The sequence below is a fragment of the Stegodyphus dumicola genome, chromosome X2 (genome assembly GCF_044657685.1).
Source record: "Stegodyphus dumicola isolate Sdum_Otavi_A_Nest chromosome X2, ASM4465768v1".
In the NCBI taxonomy this organism is placed as follows: Eukaryota; Metazoa; Arthropoda; class Arachnida; order Araneae; family Eresidae; genus Stegodyphus; species Stegodyphus dumicola.
Window position 1 is genome coordinate 160567237 of NC_140781.1, and position 22664 is coordinate 160589900.

Genomic DNA, 22664 nt, shown 5'->3' on the forward strand with positions numbered 1-22664 from the left:
GCAGATTGCGTTGTTCCTTAATCTTCGAATTGGATCCAGATTATTATTTTTTTGCAGACTGTTAGAGCAATTTTATAAAACTAAGCTTGAACTTTCGATTATGTCAAATAGAATTTCCGATATATATTTACTAATATGTAAAGGATATACAAAGCGAAAGTATCTTTCGGAGTCCATTAAACAAAAAGTGGAATTGCTGCAAAAAATGGATAAAGGCATATCCTTTGTTTATCTAAACTTTAATGTTTGTTTATCAAAACTTTGTTTATCTTTAATGCGGCGGCGGCGTGCAATGAATTGGAAGTTATCTGTCAGCACTATCCTTATCTTAAGGGCAGATGTTTTTATTTTATTTGGCTTATAATTGCTTACTCAATGTAGTATTTCATCTCGATGTACTCCGTCTTTGATATGATTTAAATCAAATGCCTCGTCATTATAATTCGCTTCCGATAGCGAAGAAAGTGACAGAGGTTATTGAAAACGAAAAAATTTCGATTGACAAATTAGTCGGTATTCTCGACACAGACTTGAACAGCGGAACTTTGTAACTGAACAAGAAATTATGTCTGTTTATAGAATTAAAGAGAATGTATTATCACATAAAAAGCAAAGCAACTTAAACAACTTACATTGAAAGAAATGTTTAATAAAGTAAACAAATAAATATTAAGCTTTTTTTTTTTTGTAAATTTTGATACCCTTTAGATCATAATTGTTCTTTATTTCGTAAATTATGGTTTCATATTTTTAATTTTATAATTTCTGCATGCCATTTTACCAGATTTAAACTGATGATCTATAATGTGGAAAAATCGATAATCCGGAATCGCCGAAGTCCCGACGAGTCCGGATTAACGACTTTTGACTGTATTACTGGCTATGTAACACGAGATTGGCAATGAAAATGGTCCGTTAAATTTTGTCTTGCTTCTATCATGCACTGAGACAATTAAGCCTGAATTGTATTAATTTAGTTATTTTTTATACTTGCATCTAATCCTTGCACATGCTTAAGGCTTATCTGAGTCCTGAAGAAATAAATTCCCACGTATATTTCAGCTTACTGAGGGCCATCATCTGATACAGTGTCTGAAGGTCCTAAATTCTGCTGCCGAGCATCTGCCTAAACTTTTGCTGCCCCTTAATTTTGCATTTCAGTGTTTTCCCTAAATTCTAAATATTTTATCATCTGTTAATTTTGTTACTCGGCGTTTCTCCAGATTCCAGAAATTTTGTCTTTCCTAAATTCTGCTGCCTGGTATGGCCATACAAGCTCTGGCACTGGTTCTGGGTTTATGTGAATAAAAATCAGTTATTCTTAATTCAAATGGCACTAAATGTAATCTTTTGGCCTATGAGTATCATTAACAAAATCTATTTTTAGCATACTCAAATTTTTGTTAAATTTTCCCTCGTCAACAGCGCATTTAACTTAAATCTGTAACCACCGGCAAGCGTAATGTCAACATAGAAAGTTTTCATACTCTTTGTTATTCAAATATAAAAAAGATAAATGTTTAAGCATCCTTGCATGAGTCAGTACTCAAGTTGTCATGTGTTGATAAACATATGGTAATGAAAGCAAAGTATAATAAATAATGATGCCCCAGGTTGGCGTCAAGGATATAAAATGTAAAATCAACGCTGTTTCTATGTAGAATGTTTCAGAATGAGATGTTTACCAAGCAGGTATGCAGTTACGGAGCCAAATGATTGTTTCTTCAATAATGAGGTATTTTATTTAGTACTGAAGTGAAATTAAGAATCGGGATTCCCCACATGTTTTCTTACGGGGAAAAAAATCTAATGAACCTGTGTAAAGCATTAGAAAAAATTAAAAAATTTTTGTTGGTGGCTTCAAGGTCTGGAATTTTGATCATTCCGGATATTGGACGTCCAGATCTCGGACTTTGTACTATATTAATGTATATCAAAATTAATTTTTTTTTCAGTAAACCTAATTTTTCTTTAAAGGGGTAGCATTATGCTGCAATAAAATTTATATCCACATAGGTGTACAAAATGTGATGTAGGCTTAGATGTATAGTATGTATCTTCGATAACATATCTCTGCATTATATAATATTAATGTATAGTTTATTGCTTTATTTTACTGTTACTTTAATGTTTACTGTATCAAACTGTTACTGTATGTTCTTTATTCATAATTCAGAATTGAAGTTGTTAAATGAGAGAGTTCTGCTTTAAAAAACAATATTTTTGTCTTACTTACAGGGAATTAGTTCATGATGTACCATCTCAGAGTATGTGGCCCTGCATTTCGTATCCTTGTTTGCTTACCAAGGTATTTGTGAAAGGTGCTTCTGAATTGGAAAAGCAGGATCGCTTTGGAAGTAAGCCTTTTTTTTTTTTTTTTTTTTTTTTTGTAACTTTTACTTTAAACAGAGTTGCCACATTACCTGGAAAACCGGAAGAACCGGAGAGAGCATTTGAAAATTGAGCAAAATATTCAGCGAAAAGTCAGGGAATTTAAGTATTTTAGTCAAAGTCTGGAAAAGTCATCGAATTTCATATGGCAATTCTCCCCCCAAAGTGAGTTTTCCGTTGACGTTGGAAGCAATGACTTTCTTGGGGAATTATGTACCACGTGAGCATCATAGAGCCAGTTTTCTCAGCTACAATTAGATTGTCTTTTAGAAAGGCAAAGCAAGTTTGGTTTCCAATAACCTCGAGAATCGAGAGCTTGTATGTGTAGTGCATGTTGAACTAAAGAAAATATGTATTCTTGTACAGAACAAAATTATGCCAGGGCAGTAGCATATACTAGGATTTTTCTGCAGAATCCTTTAAACCTTTTTTTTTTTTCTTTTTAATAAATACCTCTTATTTGTCATTTTGCATTAAAATAAAAAAAAAAAAAATACTAATCAGTCACCTAGGCTAACCATTTAATATAACTATATTTGACAAAATATTGTTGATTTTCTGGCATAATTCTGAAACTAATTCTAGGAATATGATAACATACCATCATAAAATTTAATACACATATATTTTGATTATGTATGCTGCTAAATAAATATAAAATACCTGAATTTGTTTAAAAATATCATTAATAGATTTCTTTCGTTTAGCTGCAAAATGTCTGCTAAAAAGACATTTTTTAATCCAGATTAGGTAGATTGTAATCTCAATCCTCAGTGGAGAAAACAACTCCTGTTATAGTAGTAATCCTTTGGGGATTATATATATATATATATTACTGCTATAACAGGAGTTGTCATATGTAATAAGTAATATATAATAATATGTAAATATATAAGTCATATGTAATTGACAGATTTTTGTGTTTTTAAGTAATACCATAATTAATTTAACTTTTAGCACAGTCAACGTGCATTGCGCTGATAGACTGGAATTTTCTTAAAACACACCTGGAAAACCTGGAAAAGTCAGAGAATTTTATTGTCCATAAACTCTCAATTCTCTCCCAAAAAGGGGGGGGGCAAGAATCTACTTTTCTAGAAGTTCTTAATAATAAATAATTACCTAATTTTTGTAATTAATCCAAAATTTATCAAGTATAGAATTTTTTATCATCAGTGGCCAAACTTTTGGAAAAAATTTGGTAGAATTTTAAAATTTTGTAAAATTGCCAAAATAGCAGTGCACTGCCAAATTCATTAGTTCGAATATTTTCAATTTCTGATTTAAGTGAGTTTAGCATTTGATTAAAAAAGTGTGTTTCTAAATAAGCAAAAGCATTTTCAATTTTCTCTGCATTGCTGTATTTTCGCAAAAATCATGTTCTGAAATGATTTGTGAGAGAAAAAATTCTCGATTTTGTACACTCAGAAAGAAAGGTAAAAATTAACTGCTGAATTTCTTTAACTTAGCAGTTAATGTCTGAAAGGCATTAATAAAGGAAAAAAGAAATAAATATTTAGTCACCAAAAGCAAATATTCTGTCAGGATTTGCTACCTTTTAATAGTAGTGCATTAATGCTTTGCGGCACAGCGTGCCTGGTCTGAGCACACCTAAAAATTTCCTTCTGTATGCACAGAAAAATTGAATGAGATAGTATTTAGAGTTTACTATAGGTTACTCTGAACCTTCTTTATTTATAATAGATGGCAGCTCAACACAAACCAGTCCATATATTTTAGCCATGTTTAGTTTTTTAAAACCCTCATTTTTCGAAGAAATCTTCCAGATTTTTTTAGGATCTAAAAGGAATTGTTTGAAAAGAAATTTCTATGTTATTTTTTGGCTGTATGCTAATCTCCTTATTCTACATTAGTTTTAAATTTTTACCTTGAAATCTTACCTAAAATCGAACGGCGAATCCAAGGTGTGCCTAGAGCTGGCACACCAAGACACTAGAACAATTGACAGACTGTAATTTTTGTTTCTCCGCATTTCATCGGTCAGTTCATTGACGACAGAAAGGTGGGTCCACATCCGTGTTTCATTTCCTGTTGTTCTCTTTCTTCTTTTCTCTCTCTGTCTTTTTTTGGGGGGAAGGGGGCATTTGGTTATTAACTAAAATTGTTGGGGTGATTTTCTGAAGGTCGAGGGTAATTTTATCAGTTAGCTGTTTGGTTTTTGACTAGAGCAGTTCTCTTTTTCTCTTTCACTTTCGTTCAAAGAGTCGCTAGTGCTACGTCTAGTAGTTTTGAGTTGTAGACGTTTATTTAATTTTATTTTACAGTTTATAATTTTTAATTGTAGATATAATATTAGTTTATTTTTTTGGATTTTTAATTATTTTCCAAACAGATCGGAGAGGGATGACGAATTGCTTCAGATAGTGAATCTGATATGGATCACATGTTATAGATCGTATACCATGTGATACCTTCATGTCATACCTTCAGAAAGTGAATCTGATATGGTATATGTGCAAATCATACAATAATGGGTTGTGCTTTTTTAAAGGTGGTGTCACTTTCTTCGAAAAGTACCACTATGAAAAAAAATAGATTAAAGTGTAAATGTGAAATGTAAATATCATATAGCCAAATTATTTTATTTATTTTTTTTTTAAATTCATACGCATTTAATCATCATATAACCAAAAAAAGAGCTTTTTAGGGGGTCATAATACAGGGAAGACCCAATCCTCCCAGTCCCACTGTACCATATGATTATAAAGGGTCGACCCAATAGTAGGTTGCCCCATGGCACACCCTAGGTAATGCTAAATCTGCTACGGTATTCAGAATCTAGTGTTTTTTAATTGTAGGCAAGATCTCTTACTCTTTTACGTGCTTCCCAGCAATGCTTGTTTCAGCGCTCTTTTCAATCAGTGTGCCCACTTAGGGCACACCCGCAGAATTAAAACGATAAGTGCCATCTTCACAAAATTTTACTTGTGTACTCCTCCGTGCCTAATTAGAGTGCCTACCTTTTTTTTTTTTATCGAAATTCCAGCTTTAAAAGGTAGCATGCCGGAAAGGGTTAATGCTGTTGAGTGCAGAGTTTTTGAAAATTGATTTGTTACTTTTTTAATTGAGAAGTTATTGCCCTAATAAGTAATCTGTTACTTTCTTCCAAAAGCTGGTTTATGGAAGGAATAAAGCAATTATTAAAATGCACCTTCAGTGTTGTAATCTAGGTAGATATTCATTTGAATTTATTTATAATTAGAAATTGCGAGTGATAGCACAACATGCTGTATTCAGTTTGAGAGAGAATTTAAAAGGGCATTTAATACAGTGAATGTAATCACTAAACAGTATCACATTATTCAATTTGTATGCATATAATCTTGCTAGATGGAAATAATTCTTATGAACTGCCTGTTTTCAAATGTATTGCATGTTTCAGACATTCACAACAGAATTTAAATGATTCTGCATATGATGGATGCAGATAAGATTCAACATATAGTTTACCTCTTTTAACCCTCTCAGTGTTATGGATGGGAAATTCCATATGGGTGGCTTTTATATTCATTACACATGAAAATTTCTGCCAACTTTTAATGTATCCAATTTCAGGTTGGATGTATATTGAAAGAAAAGAAATCAAGGTACAAATTGTGAGGGTTTTTTTAATTATAATAAATTCCATTTATTCATGACATTCTGAGCAGCTTTGAAATATCATGGCTATACCCGTAATGCCAGGAGGGTTAAATGTAGTACATATTTCATATGTTGTGAGAATTTAAATGATTCTGCTCATATTTGATCTGTAAATTATTAATTTTTTTAATTGCAAAGGCCCTTGATTATACAACATTGCCCCCCGTGCATCTTTGATGCACAAGATTGGAGCTTGCCCCCCCAAAATATATATATATATATATATATATATATATATATATATATATATATATAAAGACAAAATAGGAATTAACCTCATTACAATAACAATAACTACATCAAAACTACAATATTGACACAACATTATTACAAATTTATTATTCGAATTATTACAATTTGTGTAACTGCTATTTCATCAGTTTGTGGCTTTATTGTGTTGGCGCTTACGGGCAACATTTTTAAAATGAAAATTTAAAATTACTGTTGAGATAAAGTCTTTAATAGAGAGCATAATTACAGTTTCTCCAATATTTATAGCTTTTACCACTTTTTGTAATTAATTGTGAAATGTAATAAGTGGCAATTAATCCATCTTCATTCATTGTATGTTGTTTCTTAAATGAAGATAGGTGTACGATTTTGAAATTATTTATATACTATTTCCTGAAAATTTTCAATGAGCTTGTCCTTGTCATTTGGATGCTTTGTAGAAAGATGTTCTTGCTATTGACTTAGCTTCATTGCCTCATTGGATAAGCATTGAATTCTGTGCAAGTTTTTTTTTTTTTTAACTGCATGTTCATATATAATAGATAAATTTCCACTAAGTGATCCATTTCTAAAATCTGCTTAAGTTGCTGACATCAGCTTGAGAACTGAAATTTCATTTTCACCTGCTCTTTACTTGATGAATACTTTCCCATCCATTATTGATGAAAAGTATCTTAATCAAGTGGAAATTGAGTTTTCTATGTATCAAGTAGATGATTTCAAAGAAATTGTAGATTTGCATATTGATGCATAGACTCCAACTACTATGTATTCTCCATAGATTCTACGGAAATTCATGATAAACTACGAGCTACAAAAAGTATGGAAAAAACTACGGATTTTACAGAAACAGAGTAGGAGAACCAGTATGCAAAACTGAACCAACTAATTCATCCGATGATTGGCTGAATACTCATATCATCATATATCATGTGTTGAGTGCGTTGCTGGTTTTGAAGAATAGCCAATCATAGATCAGTAACTCCAACCGTTAATGACTGGTCGATAGTCCCTCCTCGCAACATCCGGTCTTCCAGGTTCGTTGCTACTGCGTGATTAGCTTGCCTTCGGCTCCATTGCTTGTATTACAGCGAGAGCTTAGCGTGTGTCTTGTGAACTGGGATTCAGGTGGAAGTTTTTTAATAATGCTACCTCGAACAAAAAAGCCAAAATTATCAGAGCAGAAATTTAAAGATTCATATTTTCCAAAATTTCCATACATTAAAGCATCCGTAATTTCTGTGAATCACGCAGACTGCAGTGTATGCAACAAAGACTTCTCAGTTGCACATGGCGGGAAAGATGACTGTAAACGGCATGTTTTTTCTCAAAAACATATAGAACTTGGTACTGTAAAATCTAAAGAAATAACAAAATTTTTAATAAAAGATGACGAAACAGGTCCTATAGAAGCTGAATGCTATTTTGTTCGATTTTTAATTGAACACAATGTACCGCTTTCTGTTTCCGATCATTCCAAAGAGCTTTTCAAAGCAATGTTTCCGGATTCTGCCATAGCAAAAAAAAAAAAAAAAATAACTGCGATCATACCAAAACTGTCGCTATTGTGAAAAGGCTTGCAGAAAGTACTGTTGCCGATATTATAAAATCAGTGTGCAATACATCGTTTTCTCTAAGTACTGATGGAAGTAATGATAACACTGATAACAAACTGTATCCATTGATTATAACATATTACAGTAAAGAAAAGGGAGTGATAATTACATCATTGATTTCTATTTTAGAGTGCACGAATAATACCGGAGAAGGTATTTTTAATTGTATAAATGAAAATTTTAAAAGCAAAGGTTTAGAATGGAAAAATTGCTTATCATTTTCTTCAGATAATGCTAGTAATGGTTGGATTGTAGTAATGATTGGAAAGTTTAAAGGTGTAGCATCGTTTATCAAAATGCATCAACCAAGTATAATCATCTGAGATGTCCATGCCACCTCTTGCATATAGCTGCAAAAAAGGCTACTGAAAAATTTATTGGCTCAGAAATTGAAATGTTAGATATATATTTTTATTTGGAGAAAAGTTCGAAATGGAAGCATAGCTTCAAAGTTGCTCAACAAATTTTGGGACAGAACGCAAAATCTTATAAAATTTTGAAATATTGCAGTACAAGATGGTTTTCTCTTTTAGAATATATAACAAGGATTTTAGAACAGTGGGATGCTGTGATAATTTTTTTTGGAGATCAACCAGATAACAGTGAGAATGAAGGAAAATGATTGCAGAACATTAAAAAAATGTTACAATCACCTACCACCAAATCGTACTTGTTGTTTTTGAAAAATACTTTGCCTTTGTTTATAACAGTAAATATTAATTTGCAACAACAAGCTCCTTATATACATAAATTGAGAAGAGAACTTGTTCAACTTTTAATGAATTTATTTATTAGATTCATAAAACCATCATTAATTTCTAAAGAGATGAAGATTTTACTCTAACATCTCTTTCATTTCAAAAGTATAGTTAACAAAAAGAAAATGAAAATTTAGTGATTGATGCGGAAACAAGACTTTAAAAAATGCCAAGTTGAATGAAAGAAGTAAAATCAATTTTCAATTCTGTGTGAGCTTTTTTTGTAACTGCATGTTCATATATACTGACTACCAATAAGTATTTGGACACCTGTGATAGAAAAGAAAAACTAACTTTATTCAAAATCAATAGTTGGTAGAGCCTCCACGAGAGGTAATTACAGCATGGTCCTCTGGGGCATACTTTCCACAAGTCTTTGTATTACAGCTAGTGGTATTTTCTTCCACTCGGCTTGAAGAAGACATAGAAGTTCCTTCATCAATTTTGCACGGGTAGTGCACCCCTGAATTCGGCGATGCAACTCGTCCCAGAGGTTCTCGATAGGGTTCAGGTCTGGACTCTGGGCAGGCCAGTTCATTCGATTAACTCCATTGGCACAATACCAAGCCTTGGTTAACGTCGAAACATGACAACTGGCTTTGTTGTCCTGAAAGTAACAGGGGTCCAACCCGTAAAACTGCCACAACGTAGGAAGCACATTGTCATCCAAAATAGTGCAGTAGGCATCAGAGTTGAGCTTACCATGAATGGGGACCAAGGGTCCCAGCCCATACCAGGAGAAACACCCCCAGACCATAATTCCACCTTCGCCGAACTTGACTGTTGGCACAATGCAGGAGACATTCTCCAGGTAGACGCCAGATCCAGACCCTGCCATCCGAACGGTAAAGGGTGAACCTTGATTCGTCACTCCAAAGAACCCGTTTCCACTGATCTACGGTCCAATTTCGATGTGCTTTGCACCACATTAACCGAGCAGCGTGGTTGGACTTTGTGATCAAAGGCTTATGGGCAGCAGCACGACCATGAAAACCAAGCAGATGTGTTTCCTTACGGATGGTATTCATTGAAACGATACTCCCGGATGTCTGTTGAAACTCCTCGCGGATGAGGGCCGTGGGTTGGGTGCGGCTCTTCCGAATTTCTCTGGACAGAACTTGTCGGTCTCTATCTCCCAGTTTCGCTGGTCTGCCGACTCGGGGCACATTCGGACAATCACCGCTCACCTTCCACTTCTTAATCACATAGGCCACTGTCGATTTTGGGTACTTCAGATCGCTAGATATGTCCCTTAAGGATCGGCCATATTTATGATACCCGATAATTATACCTTTCTCGAAATCAGAGAGCTCCGAACTGCGAGGCATCTTGCATGCGACTAAAGCCGATGCTGTTTCCTACACAATGTATACCGGTTGAGTCCGTGATGTACCTTAGGACCGCAGATATCACCACCTGCATAGGTGTCCAAATACTTATTGGTAGTCAGTGTATAATAGATAAATTTCCACTAAGTGATCCATTTCTAAAACATGCTGAAGTTGCTGTCATCAACTTGAGGACTGAAGTTTCATTTTCATCTGTTCTTTACTTGATGAATACTTTTCCATTCATTATTGATGAAAAATATCTTAATCAAGTGGAAATTGAATTTTCCATGTATCAAGTAGATGATTTGAAAGCAATTGTAGATTTGCATATTCATATAGCATGGGGAGAAATTGCTAAATTAAAAAATATGAATGGGTGTATTAAATACAAAGTATTGCCTACTGTAATGCTTGCTTTCTTAATAATACCTCATTCAAATGCAGCTTGCGAAAGAATTTTTTCTATTGTTAAAAAAAAAAAAAAAAAACAGATGGAATTTCTACCAAATTTAGGTCTTAAAATTCTAGAAGCAGTTTTGATTAAAAAAAAAGTATGCAGGCAAATGAAGAACTGTGTTATAAAAACATTCTCAAAATGAAAACTTAAGCTTGCTAAGCATGCTACATATAAATCTTTGTATTCGTAAATTATAAGTATTTTTTAAATACTAGTATGTTATCTTGATTATTTAAACTTTATTTCTCTGCGGAAATCAAATCCATAATAAAGATGTATGATTTATGGATTCTGATTTTTTCTGATTAGTAGTGATTTAAAATACTTTCTTTTTTCATATAATAGTAGATTTAGTGATATACATGTGTGAGGAGTTAAATGAAAATTTCTAATTAAATGTGCATATACTTTACAAGTACATATAATTTTTAATTATTCAGTTTTATATGTATATAGATTTAAAATGCAACAAAATTGATTACAATTATTAATTAAAATTAATGAATGGTTAATTACAACATGCGTTACGCGCGCATTTTCAAAGTTGTGAATATGTCGTTCACGTGTTGACTACTGACAAGTTCTGCTGCAGGTTGGAGTCTATGTTGATATAGCATGGGATGAAATTGCAATACTAAAAAATATGAATGGGTGTGCCTATTGTAATGCTTGCTGTCTTAATAATACCTCATTCAAATGCAACTTGCAAAAAAATTTTTTCTATTGTTAAAATGTTTTTTCTATTATTGTTCTAAAAAAAAAAAAAAAAAAAAAAAAAAAAAAAAAGACTGAATTTCGCCTAAAATTAGGTCCTAAAACTGTCGAAGCAGTTTTGATTGAAAAAATAAATATTCGGGCAAATAAAGAACTGTGTTATAGCAAATGTATATAGATATGTATATCGATTTTAAATGAAATAAAATTGATTACAATTAATGATTAATTAAAACATGCGTTACACGGGCATTTTCAAAGTTGTAAAAATGTCGTTCGCATGTTGACTGCTGACAATTTTGCTGCAGGTTGGAGTTAATGCATTGTCACAGCTGTGAACCTTCATTATGTCTGTGGGTTGGGGTCTTCATGCAGTCCTTTCTTTCTGAGTTCTTTCTTCTGAAGTTGCAGACAAAAGTTTGTCCTGGTAGACAAACATCCTTTCCTCAAGTAAGTTCCACTTTCTTTGTAAGTTTAAAGGACACCATTTACACCATGGGTTAATGACTTTTGTTATTTTGATTTGTGTACTGCTTGACCTGTTGTCCGAATGTTGAGCACACTTAACCCTATCTTTGCCTTGGGCCTTAGGTAAAGTCGACAGGGAAACTTCCCTTTTTTTATCAATCCATCAATTTTATGACTTTTGCCTCTCTTCTTTTGTTTGATTAATGGCTGTATCCCATTAGGGGCCTCTTCGCTTGTGAGGAAACTGCATTATCATTACCAAAGAGCTTTATATTATGCTCAATGAAGTGAGCTGTTTTTTTCAAATTGTTCTGGGCATTTCGGGGAGACTTCCTGAATTCTCATTTGTCCAAAATTTTTCAGAGCATCTCTTGATTGACAATAGCACCCTTATTGACCGTGGATGTAATGATGGCAGGCCTGGGAAATCTCTGTGACAATTTTTTGGTTCTGACTTAGGACTGAAACAGGATGGTCTGTGACAATGCATAATAAACCACCTATAAATACCAGTTAAAATAAATTTGCACTTTTTAAAACAATTTATTTGCTCATTCTCTGAATCTGGAACAAAAGAGTTGTCTCATTTCCTATGTATATGAAAAATAAATCAGTGTATGTTAAGTAATAAATAATTTAAAGAAATCGAGATGAATTTCCAACTAAGCAGTTAGAATGTAAGAATTCTACGTAGCTGTGTTTCCGAAATACATCAGAATTGAATTTTTCTAAACAAAAACTAAAATGAACGTAAGTGTCTTAAGTACTAAAAAGTAGAAGAATAAAAATGGTAAACAGTTGTAGAGACATTAGATATTTTTTGGAAGCAGGTAAGATGAAAAATGAGCAAACACCTACGCCAGGAATCGAATCACAGACCTCTAGAATACCGGTCCAGTGTGCAGAACCACTACACCATGAAGGCACACTACTATGGCAGGAGAAATACCTTATATAGTAATATACACACATATGTTAATCTCTTTTACTTGGAGCTTCAAAACAGAACTTGTCAAGGGAAAAGTGTTTTGAGGCTTCAAACAATGTTGATTAACTAGATCAGTTAAAACAAGTTTCATTCTGACTAATTCACTGAGACTTAGAACAGAAAAACGTAATTAAATCGTCAAAAGTAATTAGAAGAATTTATAATCTCATTGAATTGTCCCTTTTGCCGATGTGTTTCAGCTGCCCAATACAAAAATTGAAAATCAAAGGAAGTAAATATATAAAAAAAAACTACAAAAATTGATACCTATCTAAGAGAGTAAACAGCAAAAGTTAAAAAAATGTTGTAAAAATATATTTTTTTATTTTGAAAAGGAACATGCCTAACATAAGTAAATATTGTAAAAATAAGTACAATGCAATAATAAGCTCAATCTCAAAAATTGAAAATTAATGAGACAGTCCTGTGCACCAACTTTAAAGGAGTGTCTTAATTAAGTATAGCAAAAAACTTTTTTTTAAATATGTGTGAATTTTAAGTGTAAATGATAGCAACTTTGTTAAAATCCTTAAATAAAGAAACAGAATAAGTCAAAAACGTAACCTTGAGAAGAAGCAAGTTTGGCGAAATGATTTGCAAAATCTGGCTGTGAAAGATTGCCATGTTTTAACAATTAACTGCATGGTTACCAGAAAAGAAAAACTGTCTTATTTAAACAAATGGGAGCTTGTGTTGAATAACCTACATGTCCTTGTAATCAGTTTGCTATGCCAATGATCTGTAGAAGAGAGGGGTGTCGGATTGGGGGTCAAAATTGGCCTTACCAGGAGGTAATGCATTTCAACATGGCTATTGTTGAAGAATTTTCTAAGATGGACAAAATGGCGAAACGTCGAACTTGCTAGGTTGGCCAGAAAGTTCAGGAAAAAGGAAATTTGTAATTTGTTAGTAAAAAGTCATCATTCTTCACGTAATCAAGCTCTAGAACATCTGGTGAAATGAAATGGGCCCCTTTTTATTAATAGAAAGGAAAGATGGCCACTAAATTACTATAAATGTAATATATGCAAAATAATTTACTGAAGGAAATCTATACAAAGAGAATTGAAGTTCTAGTATACATATTTACATGAATTTACTTGTATTAGTCATCCATTAGTTACCTCCTAATAAAGGTTTAAGTAAAAAAAAATCATATTACTTATTACAAGCAATTGAAAAATGCCAGCTTTTTTTAGTGAATGTGTAATTAAAGTTCTTGGAATTTGATTAACTAGAAGAATATGAATAAAGTACTGTATTTCTTCTTCAAGAAAGTCTTTGGTATTGCAAATCCTTTTAATTCTGCATGGTTGGGAATTAATTGTATTAATAATTACTCTTTTAGAAATGTTAGAGGTCCAACTGGTCAGTTTGAGTTTGTGAAATTGAAGTATATTACTTTTAGTAAAAAATTCTACAAGCACGTTAAAAGTATACCTATGGGCGCAAGCTTCTCAACAGTTTTATGTAATTTATTCCTTTCCCCCCAAGAATACAATTTTCAATTGTCACTGAACATGAAACAGAGAAAAGTTTTTACACACGTTTACAGGTATATTGATAGCATTATTACTTTCAATAATTTTAATCAAATCGTGCTTGCAAATATTTATTCTTCCAGCCTTAAACTCAATAAAACAAGCACTCAACAAAATAACATTGTCTACTTAGATCTTAATATCTTAGATTTTATGAAAATTAAAATTTATGATAAAACATAATTTATAACTTAAACCTATTTTGAACCTGAATTTGTACACCTCTCTACCTTTAGAGGAGATTTACGAAAGCCTACTAACCCTCCTCGATCTTTTTACACAAATTATAAATATCATATCAAGAGAAGAATGCAATCTTTAAGAATTATATTACTTTTAGTAAAAAATTCTACAAGCACGTTAAAAAAAATGTGGAAAATTTTATGATTTTTAAAATAATTATTTCCAATGATTATGATTGCCCTCTAAATGATTCATTTGTTTTCAGGTGCAGACCCTTATTGCATCATAAAATGTGAAGGAGAACGAGTACGAAGTCCAGTGTGTCATGAAACATTAAATCCTGAATGGAATTTAACTGCATTATTTTATCGCAAAAGTCCAGATTCACTGATTAAAATACAAGTAATTACCATTTTTTAACAGTTTATGATATTTCAATTCTTTAAGATCACAATACTTTTGAAATGGCTGTATAAAATATAAATTTCAGTTAAAAAAGGTATATGTTTCCGTGATGAAGTGTCTTAACCCTTTCTGGACGGGCATCCCATACATGCTCTCACAGCCGGGCATCCCATCCATGCATTACCAGAGATTGAATTTACGGGACAGGGATGCATATACACATTTTAACTTGGATCTTTTTTTTTAAAACCGCCAAATGGCACCCTGTGCCCATTACCTTTGAAATGAAGAGAGTTTTATGTTCCTGACCTTGAGTTTGTGTATATTCTGCCTGACTTTGGTACTTCATTCATCAGCTGTTACGAGGGTGGGGGGAGGGGGAAGCGTAATGTAAACAGAGCTGGGCTCTTTAAATTGCCCAGTGTTATTCACATGTCTGATTTATACCTGATTCCTTTTTTATTCTTTTTTCTTCTACTGCAGTCTTTTAGGGTTACTGTGTGGAGGTCTGTTACATTTTGCATTGCCTTCAGATATATTTCGGGTCCTTCCCTTTTTGTTTCAGAAAGCCTTAACTCCAGTCTATTATGGCGCAGAGGCGCAATTTATCAGAACAAGAATACACGCGTATAGTAAATGAACCATTTACTGGCACAGGTGAGAGTGATGATCAATTTTCTAGAGTTAGAAAGTGATACTTCTAGTGATTCTGATATGGATATTTTGTCAGAGCTCAGTGAGTGCCTGCCTTCAACTTGCCATGAAAGTGCGACTCAAGGTACTTCATCTTGGGCTCTTGCGCTTGAGGAATTGCATCCCCATATATTTACTGGAACAATGGAAATAAATTCTATGGTAAATGCTGAAAAAGAAATTGATTTTTTAAATATTTTCTATGACGATGATCTATTAAATTTCATTGCTGAAGAAAGAAAGTTTTGTTCAAAATGCTCAAAGAAGTGCTCCGTCAACTTCTAAGTCAGCCAGATTTTCAGATGTAAATACAGAGAATAAAAAAGTATTTTTTGCAATGATAATACTGAGGGGCACTCTCAAGAAGCCTAATTTGAAAATGTATTTCACTACAACTGAAATATTTGCAACTCCATTTTTGAACAGAGTTATGCCTAGAGATGCGTTCCTTAATATTAAAAAATTTTTGCATTTCGCCTTTTGTTACTTCTTACTGTAAATAGTCTTTTGAATCATTTTATTAATTTTAAACTTTATTAATGAAGCTTGTCAATTAAAATTTTGGAATAATTTGAATAGTGCTTCTGATAATTACTTTACAGGATAAGCAATATTTTAAGTATATTTTCATGTAAAATAAAGAAAAAAAGATTATTAAATGCTAATTTTAACATATATAAGAGGTCAAGTAATAATCTAAAAGGTACCAAAAATTACGATGCTAGAACTCAAACTTTTTTGCGATTTTTTTTTTTCTAAAATGAGGTTTAGCGATGCAAAACCCCCGTTCTGTGCAATGACTGCCTTCGATTCCCTTTCGTCCCTCACGAGCATCTTAAACAAAGGTGTGCCGTCATTGAAAGGGTTAATAAGTAATGTGATGCAACATTATAACTTCTTTATATTTTTAAAATGTCTTTTCATGGTAAAGTGAAAAGGAAAGTCAGCTGATAATGATCCTAAATCATAGAATTAAAATTTTGTATTTTTTATTAGTTGCATACCATCATCTTGGAAGATTTGCTTTTCTTTGTTGGTTGTTATTTTTTCTAGTCTTTAGGTGGCTGAGGTAATTACTGAAGAAATCTCTTTCAGAAATAGAAAACATCTGCACAGAGGCTGTTTAACTTGGAGAAGAGACCTAGTGGACTCAAATATGAGGTAGGATTCAAAAGTTCCCAGACTGAGTCTATAACATAAAATTTTTTGCAGTAGTGCAACTATGAGAACGTTTTTGTGTTACTATGTTCTCCTTTTCTAAAACTGGTTTGTCCCCAATCACGTGGTCGAAAGCTCGCGGCGTCAGCATTTTTTGTAGGTAGGTGTATTTAGTAACCGGCAATCGAAAGAAATGGCATCAGTTGAGCAGAGAATCAATATCAAATTTTGTGTTCGCTTGGGAAAGAGTGGTACAGGGACTTTCAAAATTTTGAAGCATGTGTACGGAAGTGAAACGTTATCGAGAACATGAGCTTTTGAGTGGCATCATCGTTTCAAAGAAGGCAGGGAAAGTGCTGAAGACAACGAATGCTGTGGCCATCCCTTGACTTTGCTCACTGATGAAAACATCAAAAAGGTGTCTGTGGCAGTAGGTGCGAACAGGTAACAGTTTGTGAAATGGCAGAATCAGTTGGGATATCAGTGGCCACTTGTCAGTAGATACTGACTAAGGATCTTGACATGTGTCAAGTGTCCCCGCTTGTTAAACATAGACCAAAAGGGAATTCGTATGAAAATGTCAGGAGACTTAATTTTGGCTGTTGACAAAATAATCCTTTCCTACTTGGAAGAATTGTTACTGGAAACGAGAAATGGTGTTTTTTGTATGACCCGCGAACCAAGAGAGCATCGGTAAAGTGGAAAGCACCACAATCTTCATGGAAGCAGAAGTTCCGCCAAATAGCTTTAAAAGAAAGGGTCAGGCTTGAGGTAGGTATTCTTCGATATCCAGAGCATTGTGCATCTAGAATTTATCCCTGAAGGACGCACTGTGAACAAAGAACTCTACGTTGAAATCCTGAGTCATTTGTACGAATCGATCCAGAAGAAGAGACTAAAAATGTGGGCTGAGCAGTCATGGGTGCTGTTGCATGACAACACTTCTGCTCACTGATCCCTACTCATCAATGACTTTCTTGTGAAGACAAAAACAACTGCTTTGCCTCATCCTCCTTACTCACCTGATCTCACATCCTGCAATTTCTTCCTATTTTCTGAACTGGCAAGACGCTTGCAGGGTTGTTGATATCTATCTTCAGATGAAGTTGCGTGTGCATTGCAGACTGAATTAAAGGACAGGGCCAAAAATGTATTCCAGACATGCTTCGATGAACTTTACAGGCTCTGGCAAAAGTGTGTTATTGCACAAGAGTCTTATTTCAAAGGAGGATGTGTTTCTGCAGTTTAACTCATAATGTTTTTTACGTTATAGACTCAGTCCGGGAATTTTTGAATCCTACCTTATATATATATTTTATGAGGGGGAAAGTAACACTATCTTCCCCTTATATGTATGAGTGAATATTATCATGTGAAATGAATGGCTTATCCCTAAGGAAGTTTATGGTTTTTATGTCATGATGTTTCCTTGGCAAAGATCATTTGTTTCACTTGGAATTGCATATCTTGAAATTTTTTGGCTTATAGACAAGATGAACGTTTCCAATGACTTTACTGTGATTCTAAGACTCTAATCCATGTTTCATCAATAAGGACTATTCAAAATGGAATTTCTTGAAATTTAACTAAATTGTTTAATTTATTAATATAGTGTCTAAGTATTGTTTTTGTTGAGTAGTTAAGTAGCAAAGGGAACAAATTTCTGTCATCTGGTAAACTTCTGTCAAAATTTGATTGCTGGTGTAGATAAAATCCCTTTAGCTTGTGATATTTCCTTGCATATTATTTCATCTTTTCTGTCAGAAAGACCACTATATTCTTGCTCTATTGATGCTTTTGGTTTCCATGAAGTTCTTTTGTATGCTGTATTTTATATATCCTTTGCAAAAATGAGAAGCCTAACAGGAGATTGCTTATTATAGTGTCTGATCAAACGGAAGCAGAGTGCTGTGAAATCTTTGGAATCTCACCATGTCAGTCTTGATATTTGAATTTCTACAGTCACAGAATCCGAGATGCCTGCATACTTTTGTATATTTTGTATACTGGTCACTTCAAAACAGTGTATACTAAAGAACTTATAAGCACTTAAGCTATTGCTTACTGAAAATGGCAGAACTTTGATTTCATTTGCAGCATCTGCTCTTCAGTGCCACTACCTAGAGCTTTATTTTGAAGTTGACTTACATAAGCATTTTAATAATTCACTAGTGATGTATTATCATTTGGTTTGTTTCATTTCTGGCCAGGATGAATTCATAATATAAGATTATTGGGAGACCTGATTTTTATATCAAAGAATGGAGATCATTAGTTTAAGTTGACATTTAAAAAATTTAGGAAATCATACACTCAGATATCCAACAAAAGCTTGACTATCTGGCATTCCTCTAACTGGAAGACACAAGTGACCAGAATATTTGATTTTTTAAAACCTTTTTTCAATGAAAAATAAGCTTAAATCCATCTTAAAGCATATATTGCACTGTTGCTCAGAATCCTGCTTACAACTTCTGAAATGTGAATGTAATTACATGGTGGTTTTTCATATATTAGCCTCCTCTCCCCTTTTTTGTATTCACTGTATTGTTTCAAGAATTCAGCCTTCGACCTGAATGCTTCTTATAGAAAGATAAGTAGTGAGTTAGCATGGCACAGGAACATATGAGAGCTACTCTTACGATTATGTTTAACGTTGACCATTTTGAAAAACAAAAACTTTATCTAAATAGTGTGCTTAGCACCAATAATGGATAAGAGTAATATCTCAACACAATCATAAGATCTTTGATTTGAGTTTTTGTGAAACCAATATGTTCTCAATAAGCCAATTTAATTTATGTATATAATGGAACAACATACAGTGCAGTATTTTCAAAACTGTGGGACCCTGTCACTAAGGGGGGAAAATGCTTTAATGAGCATAGTATAGACTTTATTTGAAAACAATGGTGATGTAGTATGTTATGACAACTTATGATAAGAAATTTAATTTTTTTAATATCTGTAACCGTTATTGGTTGATTATCTAATTTGATAAAGAGTGATCTGTTTTTATCAAACTTCTGCCTGGTGCATGTTTGAGAGGATCTTTGCCAACTCATATAGTCAATCAGATATCATAATTGGATAAAATGTTTTATTTTCACATGTATAAGGCTTACAGAACTATGCTGTCTTTTGTCTCTGAAATATGATTTCTTTTCTTCTCCTCCGCAAATTGCAAAAGCTTTAAATATAGGCATTGGACATTCAAGTTGAGATATTTCAGGGTGGCTTTGTGCATTCACGTTAAGACAAATAAGAACACAGATTTTATTTTTTTAGGCAGACAATTTCTTCCATTCATGTCCTATGAACTTCACTTTTTATTAAGCTCAGCTGTCCAGAATTTTCTCATATCCAGCATATAGCACTTCCCGATCATTCTGTATAGTTGAGTTTTTAATGTATTTCTAGATTCATTGAAAGAAATAGTAAACATTTAAGTATCTACTTGGCAAATCATAGCTTCCAAAACTAAAAGACAGTTCCTTATCATCACTTTCTTTTTTTAGTATATGTTAGCAATTCTGGTATGGTGGAAAACTAAGGTCTGGCTATTATTTTAAGTAAGTTTCCTTTCATATTTTTTAATAATCGTATAATTGGCTGTTTAAAGTATTTTAAGAAGCTGCCGTTTTGTTGGTTATTTCCATATTACCATTTCATATAAGAATTTTTAGAATAAGGGGGAGGTTTTTATAATGCATTATGCCTTGTTCATAAAGGCGTGACTTTGATTTTTCTTTGTGCTGAGAATGTTGAAGACCAGGTGAGTTTAGGGTAAAAGTTTTTCTTTAATTCTTTCATGCTTTAAAGTATTTTATTGTTTTGTTTTTCTGCATTTTTGCATGTGAGCTGTGAATAGATTCTCCCTTTAAAGATATTTTTAGTAATTTAATTGCCTTGGTGAGCCATTTTTTAAGCTTATGAACATATGCATGTCATTTTAGATTATTATGTTGTACTATTATTATGTGAAATTGTAGAAATAGTACATAAAATTTACAACATCATGAAGTACAGCTTGAAATGGTAATCAAATTACAAAATTCCAGGGTGGTTAGTTAGATCATAGACCAAAATATAATCTTAGTGTGAGAGTCATAATTTCAGGACAAAAATTGTTAAACGATTTTATTTTTGACACAACTCAGAACCCCCCCTTTTTTTCTGTTTTCAGCCTCCTAGGGACCCTTTATAAAGTTTTGCATAAAGTAGTAATGTATAATTTTGTTCAAGAAGAATAACTCTACCAGAGGTAAAATTCTGACACATCTTAAAGCCCTTCTTTCAATTATTGGGCCCTTGGCAACATAGAAGCTACATTAAAAAATAAGTGTAATATAAATGAACACTCTAACCCCATATAATAGAGGAAAAAAAAAGACAAGATCAGTGGCCAATAATCTAGAGCCTTACATTGGCACCAGTATAATTTGTATACCAGTCTAATAAACCATTAAGTAATCTGGCCAATAATGGGAAGCTCTATATGCTTGCTGGTATAATTTATATCCCAGTCTAAAGCATCATTAAATAATCTTTTAATCATCAGTTTTGATTGAAATGCAGTAAATATATGAAGTTTGGAGTGAGTGCATCATACATTTATAGATTTTGAATTTTCTTCCCTCTCGAGTATGAATCTTTAAACATAAGTCCTTTAAACAAAAAACATAATTTAATAGCAGCAAAATATTGAGCATTAATAGGGTAGTTCTACCATCTAGTATCAGAATAAAAACGCTAGAAGCTGAAAATTACAGCTTTTGACATAAAAAAAGTATCATTTTTAGGGGAGAAAAAATTGCCAGATTTCTGGTATATTCATTATATTAGTGCCATTCAAAACGCTTACAAGGTATTTCTCTTGCCTTCCTAGTGTGCCTTCTTGGTGTAGTGGTCAGCATATCTAGCCGGTATTTCAGAGATCCGTGGTTCGATTCTCGCCGAAGGCGATTGCTCATTTTTCATCTTGCCTGCTTCCAAAAATACCTAATGTCTCCACAGGCTCATGCATTGAAATTAATTTAAAAGTTCTAAATTAATGTTTAATAATGGTTCTTTCAAATTTCAAATGGCACCTTCCATCTTTTTGAGTTTTATATGTGGTAGAACACAAACTATATATATTTAACCCCTTCGCGCCGACTGTCACGTATACGTGCCAGCAACGAACACACTTTTGGTGGTCGTGTGTGCTTAATGCATGATATAATTAAAGAAAATAAGAGTAGACAATCTCCTATAACAAAAGAATATATTAAAAACTAAATTACAATTTAAATTACATTGCAGAGATCAACACAGAGCTCGGAACACAGTTCATGCTACCTTCGCGTACAGTTGTGTGACGAGAAGTCTGAGTGAGTAAAGATGTCGCTTTGCTGCTCCGATTAAGAACTGGATTTTACACATGGTGCCATCTCATGAATAGAAGTTGAAGTATCTGTCGGAACACCACAGTACTCCCCCCCCAAGTACCATCGGTACGTTATAAGTACTTTGGGTTAAATTTAACCTTTCTTCCAGATCTGGTAGTTTTAGGTGGCTCTTTAACGGGATGTAAGCTTTCTTCCGGGAGTGATGTTGATGAGGAAGTTGTTGGATCTTGCATTAGAAATGCTGGTTTGAGACGATCGATTCCAATCACTGATTGTTTGCCATTGCAGATGATAGTGAAATGTTTTGGTGTTCGTTTGACAACTTTGAATGGACCATCATATGAAGGTGTTAAAGTTGGCTTAATTGCATCGTTGCGCACGAATACGTGCGAAGATGTCTCAAGCGCAGGATGTACAAAATAGCTTGGCTGGTTATGCGAAGATGCTGGGGTTGGCGAGATATTGCTCATGGTCTCACGTAAACGTAGAAGGAATGTTGGAGGGTCGATAACTGGAGTAGATTCTGGGTGAAAGAATTCACCTGGCAGACGGAGGGTTGCACCATATAACATTTCAGCACAAGTGCTACCAATGTCTTCTTTGAATGCTGTGCGAAGACCAAGCAAGACTAGGGGTAAGGCTTCTGTCCAGTGTGTGCTACTGTGGCACTTCAGACC

The 22664-nt window shown here is 33.4% G+C and overlaps 1 protein-coding gene across 2 annotated transcripts in view; it reads left to right on the forward strand.

Annotated features, from left to right (window-relative positions):
* The window catches only part of LOC118201974 (calpain-5-like), a 155829-nt gene that overhangs the window by 118497 nt on the left and 14668 nt on the right, over positions 1–22664 (forward strand). The window contains exons 12-14 of one of the 2 annotated variants that reach the window (XM_085809711.1): positions 2239–2357; positions 14607–14743; positions 20116–20169. In XM_085809711.1, coding sequence (XP_085665837.1) covers positions 2239–2357; positions 14607–14743; positions 20116–20169 — 310 coding nt within the window. The remainder of the gene's footprint in view (positions 1–2238; positions 2358–14606; positions 14744–20115; positions 20170–22664) is intronic. The other variant, XM_035374123.2, reaches the window with a different exon arrangement.